At 32.1% G+C, this 6,760-nt stretch overlaps 1 protein-coding gene across 1 annotated transcript; it reads left to right on the top strand.

Moving 5' to 3' along the window:
* Positions 1-431: 431 nt before the first annotated feature.
* Positions 432-6,294, top strand: LOC106458988 (BTB/POZ domain-containing protein KCTD12-like). Its single transcript, XM_022385363.1, has one exon. The coding sequence runs from the start codon at positions 636-638 to the stop codon at positions 1,413-1,415; it is 780 nt and encodes a 259-aa protein (XP_022241071.1). The 5' UTR covers positions 432-635; the 3' UTR covers positions 1,416-6,294.
* The last annotated feature ends 466 nt before the right edge of the window (positions 6,295-6,760 follow it).

The raw sequence follows: 6,760 nt of genomic DNA, 5'->3' as shown, positions 1-6,760 counted from the left end.
AAAAATACAAACAACCTGAAGAAAATGGAAGAACATTGATGTCAAACAAATATGCATCCTCATTCATCCTGATTTTTGTATTCGTGAAATCTACATGTTTTAGTCTCAAGTGGTCTATCGTTTATGTATTGCGTTATGACGTTTTGTGAAAAATCTGTACGTGATGGAGAAAAATGGATATCATTTTCGGATTCAGCGTACAGGAATTACTACAGAGTATGTAAAAATTCCAAGACAGTAAAACCCATAGCAGGCCTGTGTTATCTTCACTACATTGCAATTTTTTAAAGCGAAAGAGTAAGAGTAAACTTAACCAGAGGGCAACACAGTTTCCTGACGATGACGTAAAGCACATTATTGATTTTCTGGCACTTGCAGTACTATATAGAGTGCATGCGATCAATTCTATATCATATGGAATGAAGTTACTCTAGCTCACAGAAATACCCCCTTTGAAAATTAAGTCTGAAATCCTGCTTGAATATTGGTTAGGGAAGAAAAATAAAGTGTGGGTAGGAACAGAATCGCAAACATATGACACTGATCAATTGGAAGAATAGAAAACTCTACTTACAAATTGACGCAAATTTTCAACTTTGACTTTATTTAGGATAATTCTGCATCAACAGTTCCCCATGTCCTCCACAGCCAACGGAGATGATAAGCCTTCAAACTTTCCCTCCGTGGTGGAACTAAATGTTGGAGGTGTGTTTTACACAACATCATTAAAAACTCTGACTTCTGACGCCGATTCACTCTTGGGTCAGTTGTTTACTAACAAAGGGAGTAAACCTGTGCCACGTGACTCGAAAGGGAAGTACTTTATTGACAGGGATGGAGTATTATTTCGGTACGTTCTGGATTTCCTGCGGAACCAGAAATTATTGTTACCAGAGAACTTTCACGAACGAGACCGGCTACGACGAGAGGCCGAATATTTCATTCTTCCGGCTATGGTGGAGTGCATTCCCACTCTCTCAACTATGCAAGTATCTTCTAAGGCTGTCGAGATGAATAAGCAAACCTACGGACCACGCGGCTATATCACAGTTGCCTACCGAGGAACATTCGCTTTTGGTAGAGATGGGCTAGCAGATGTCAAGTTCCGTAAACTGACAAGACTTCTGGTATGTGGTAAAGTCGGAATATGCCGGGAGGTATTCGGTGACACCCTCAACGAAAGCCGAGACCCTGACAGATGTAATGATGATCGATACACAGCACGATTTTTTCTGAAACACAACTTTTTGGAACAGGCTTTTGACTGCCTCCAAGAGGCTGGATTCCATTGTGTGGGGGCGGCTGGATCAGGGACATCCTGCAGTGGAATCTCCAACGAACCACCAAAACCTGGCCAAGACTCTGAAGAAAACCGCTGGAATCATTTTAACGAATTTGTGTTTTGTCGTCCCTAACTGTATACACTTTTATAACATCCACTGCACACCTTCAAGTTATTCATTCCCAAGTTATGTGTGTATATGTGGTATGTTGTATTTTGTTTCACCAAAACTTCCGCTTCTTATGAAAGATGTAGTTATATCCATATTTTGATGTAAGGCTGAGAGTGAAAACGAAAGAAGAGTAACACATTTTGGTATGAAGAGGACCCCTTAGAACTCTGTTGTTTAGTAGTGAAGATGCGTGATTTGTGTATGGTAACATATATCTTTCTTTCTCTCTGTATATATATATATACATACATAGTGACTGTATAGTATCGTTGGTTAAAAAGATCTCTGTACTGCTTACATGAATTCTACCTACTTTGTGTAATAATTTACAAATACTTGGCAACATTTGATCATATTGTATACACTTGAGAATATTTTATTTTATAGAATTACTGAAAAAGTTACTGTTTCTATAAATTCATCACGCTGGATAAATCTAAGTTGTTCACTCTTAGAAGAGTATTCTATTTAATAAATAATAGTTATTTCTAGAAAGTTGAAATAGAAGCGATCAAAGTTGGCAACTGTTAAAAAGGAAACAGTTACGACAACGTTACTAAAATTGTCATAATTAAATACACGTTGTCGTTTTTCTTTTGAGGAACTATTGTTTAGCGAACATCTATGTACTTTTTTCTTACTAATGAGGGTAGCATTTCTCTTTCTATTCGTTTGTTTTAGAGCAAAGTCACACTAGAACATCTGTTTTGTCTACCGAGGGAATCGAACCCCGGAATTTATCTTTGTAAGTTCGAGAATTTATCACTTTCCCAGCGGGGGACTTCTTTTTCTGGTCCTATAGAACCCATTAGAGATCCTTTATAAGGCAGAGAAATAAACTGAAAATCAAATAACTCTTAGCGGGTATTTTAATGATTTTTTTAAAGCGGTTTGAAAGAACCCGTACGCTATAATTGCTCTGCTGTACTTTATGTAAAAAACCCTACTAGGGAAATATCACATACCGAACCATGAATATAAGGAGTTTTACTAACTTAACAGCAAGAAGCTCTATGCCAACATGTTTAATTTAAAAGTGGCAATGCCATTGTAATACCTCATTAGTGACACCAGAATGTTCTTTTGTTTACAATTTATTACATGTTTGACACTTATAATTTTTGAAAGAAATTAAATGTTCACAATTCTATGTGTGCATATGTATAGTAAGTTTACGTCAATGCAATCATTTTAAAGCTGACTTTAACTAATAACTTTCACTTTTATTTAAATCTCCTTGTGCGACAAAAATATTCTTCCTTACTGTAAAAGCTGTAACTTGTAATGAAATAATAAATTTAAATAATGATTTAAGAAGTAAAGATTTATAAATTGTAAATCTCGTAATGTGTTTAACTTGCTGTATTTGAAGTTTTTCGCTAATTCCCATGTAAATAATTTAGTGTTTTCGGAATATCTTTTCTTGCGTATATTAACTCCTATATTAATTATGAATAAATAATTACAAGAAAGTGAGGTATCCTTGATCTTGCAATGGCATTAATGACCAAGTTCCATTAAATTGGTAGTAAAATACTATAATTGTAGAAGAGGGGAAAACAGCATGACAGAAAATGCGGTTGTTTAGAAGTTTTATCTTCTTCTGCTTGAATGTAACTCCGCTGTAACGGTGAATGTGTAACACACTTTTAGCTTAGATTTCACATCCTTCCCTTATGGGGGCTTCAAACTGTTATTTCTCTTGATTCACTTACGTGTTCTACGTTTTCCTATTAAATTACAGTTTTATTATTTATTTCTAAAAGACTAAAAAGTTTTGATAGGCCGAATAAAATTAATGGCCGGCGTGGATCGAACAGCGGAAGATTTTAGCATTAAATAAAGGTTATATTACACGTAATCTAAGGAAAGAAACATTGTCATATACCTAGCAATGAAAAAAAGGGTTTTAAACAAAAAGACGCAATGAAATATATTATTAGAATATAATAATTGCAGACATTACGAGATTTTGCAACAAATAGTTTTCCATTTATTCCTTACATGGTGTAAAACACTGTTTAGAATCTCGTACATTTGAACATGATTTCGATGAAAATTGTATTAAACGTCTTACGAATATTTGGTTTTATTACACATGTAACCTGTCGTAGTAGTTCCTGAAGAAACAACAAAGATTTGAATTGACTCCATTTTAAAAATCATGGTAAAGCTAGTAAAACACAGTAACAAAAATGTGTTACAACTTAAATGAATAACAAAGGAACAAAATACTGTATAATAACAATGCATAAGAAAACATATTAAAAAACACAGCATTATAACGCAAAGAGAATACATATGGAATTACTTGCATAAGCGTGAAAACATGAAGCGGCCATTTATTAGTAACTATTTATTGAAACTCTCAAAATCACTACGTCCAAATATAAAGAGACTGACGATCATGATTTTGAAGAAATTCAACCGTTCTAGTAGCTGAAGAAACTGAAATATTTCACTAGTCTTTACCTATTAACTCTGAATTTCACTGCCCATATTTCACTCTATAATTCTCATCTTTCTACTGTTTAATTGTACAGGTTGAAAGTTTTGTTACCTTTCCTGTTTTCAACAAATTTAATGATCAGTTTTGACTGCTTATAAATATTATTCTTTTTTTTTTCATTAACGTTATTGTCATAATCGGTAGTTTAAAAGTCATGGGAAATTATAAACCATCATACTTTAGACGAACACCAAACGAAACCAAACAGGATTAATGAAATGCAGTTCTCATGAGCAACAACTTGTAGTTACGACGATAAGCGATATATTTCACACATCTGTTAATTTTGAAGTATTAGGAAAGTTATATTAATATATGAGCTAACTTACACACTTTTATTTAGTAGCACACCTGTTTCATAAACCCATATTATACTTTCAGTGAACTTTGACTTCCGATACACTTTTTTAAAACTTCTTCTGTCAACTGTTATCAATATATAAACCTAATTTGAATTTTGAAGTAACTATACATAGCTGTGCCACTTAAACTTATATAATGGTCAGATATTATAGTAGAGATAAACAATTAATGAAATTATAAAGAAAGTTAGGAAGATAACTTTATTTTGTTTTAGATTTAAATGTCCCACAAATGTTTATTTTTTTAGTGCATGATATTGTGTTTTTTTACTGGAAACTTAACTTAGGTCCTAATCATAAGTAATTTGTCTTAAACATATATCACATAGAAATAATAACAGCTATGGATTTAAATGTTCTCGTTCAGTTAATTCTTTCGTCCTTTATTTTTACCTTGCAATGCAAAACTCGAGGGTTCGATTCTCCGCGATAGGCAGAACATAGATATCCCATTGTGTAACTTTGCCCTAAAACAATTTTTTTTTATAATTTTTTTAGTTCTTTTGGACTTTATACTTTTAGAGTCCAGTCTTAAACACACAGTGATATATCTCACACAATGACGGTCCTGTTCCTTATACTTGCAAGAATTAGGGATAAAACTGCTTACAAATCTACACATATCCTGATATCTGATTTTCTTAAGGAAACTGAGAAGACATCTGAAACATAAGTACATGCTTATTTTTAATTGATAAGTTAATATTTCATATCTCATGCAAATGGAAACAAACTTTTTATATTTATTTGTGTTTCAGCATTATTAAGGAAGGCTTAGAGAACTAAGGGGGAAGCGAATTTTCATTCCTTTCTTAAATTAAGCCTACTCCTATATTAAAGAATAAACAGTTTTCTTTTTAAAATATGAAAATGTATGGAGAAGGTCAGATGATACAGTTTTGTCGTTTAGTGTATTTAATCAAGACATAAACTCGGTAATTTATAGTGGCTAATAGTTGCTATCTGTGTATTTAACTATCTATATAGATCTTGCCAGTTTTAACTTTCACCATTTCTGATTGGCTTACACTTTGTAGTTTGCTAGAATTGTATAGGTTAAATCACCTATTCTCATGTGAATGAGTTTCCAGTATTATGGAACAGTGCAACTAATATGAGTTACTTGAACCTATGAACGTTGTTAGACACTCAGCTACACTAACTAGGTGAGCTGTGATTCTTCATACCTTAGATATTCTGTATGTTGATTGAATCTCAGGTGTGGTCTTTGTAGTATGTGCTGAAGTTACATATCACTACTCAGTTGAAGAAGACTTGGTATATGATATAGAGGAACATTTATCGTCAAGCTTACATTATTAGCCATATTCGTATCCATTACATTTAAGTTTAGTATTAGTATACAACTGATATCATAGTTTCTCAGTTTTAACGTGTCTGATCTGAAAGCATAAACTAAGATAAGATATTTAACTATTACAAGTAGAGTTTCAAATGTACGTCAAAGACAAACTCAACTTGATTTCACAATAATTGATTTAAGCGAAAAAAACAAACACGATGAGCTTACTGAAGTTTTATTTCAAATAGATCAGTTTTATTCATCAAGGATAATAGAGCTTGTATATTCTACTATTGTAGCTTAGCAGTCGTTTAAACGATTCACTGTTTTAATAGCTATAGTTTGTTCTTATTTAGAATTGACGAACAAGCTACTCTATTACGTTTGTCATAAGTCTTAACTTGTATATCGTAAGTGTATATCATGTGTTTAGAGAAAGTTATAAGAATGATATGTTAAATAAATTCTAACAACGCATTTCGAATATTGTGGAAAAGCATTTGATTTTTGTTGAGAAAAATCATACTGAAAGTTGTTTGTTGCAAAGTGATGGAAATATATATCTACATATGTTAAGTTTATGGATATGATATTGAGAAAATATAGTATAGGATGTTTCATGGATTTATTGTTATTTATGTTGTATTCAACTACTATGTATTAAAATAAAATATACTGCATGGAATTACTTTCTATAGTTTTTTTGTATACATAAGAAAACAAACAAACATACGATTTATAGCTACGAAACAAATCACAAAACCTAAAGATTCACTGCCGGATTATTACACAAACACACCAAACGCTTACAGTTACAGCTTTAAATATATTTAACTTAAATCACATGGACCTAAATAATGGGTGATAAACAGAATGTTTGAAGATGCTCTTTTATCAAGAGCATCATAATGAACAACGACTGTTCAGTACTTTTAATCTAAAAATAGGAATATTAAAATAAGCAGTTACTTATTCAACATTTCTTAAAACATGAATACGCCGTTTTAAAAATTTCGATAATTAAACATGCATATGTTAGATTTTAATGAACATATTAGATATTTTAGAATGATCGATTTGTTACTTATGTCTGATAATGTTTCATTATAATGTATTTTGAAGCATCATAATT

This window comes from Limulus polyphemus, unplaced genomic scaffold, assembly GCF_000517525.1.
Source record: "Limulus polyphemus unplaced genomic scaffold, Limulus_polyphemus-2.1.2 Scaffold542, whole genome shotgun sequence".
NCBI classification, from domain to species: Eukaryota; Metazoa; Arthropoda; class Merostomata; order Xiphosura; family Limulidae; genus Limulus; species Limulus polyphemus.
Note: the sequence above shows the minus strand (reverse complement) of the source record. Positions and strands in the feature narration are given on the sequence as shown.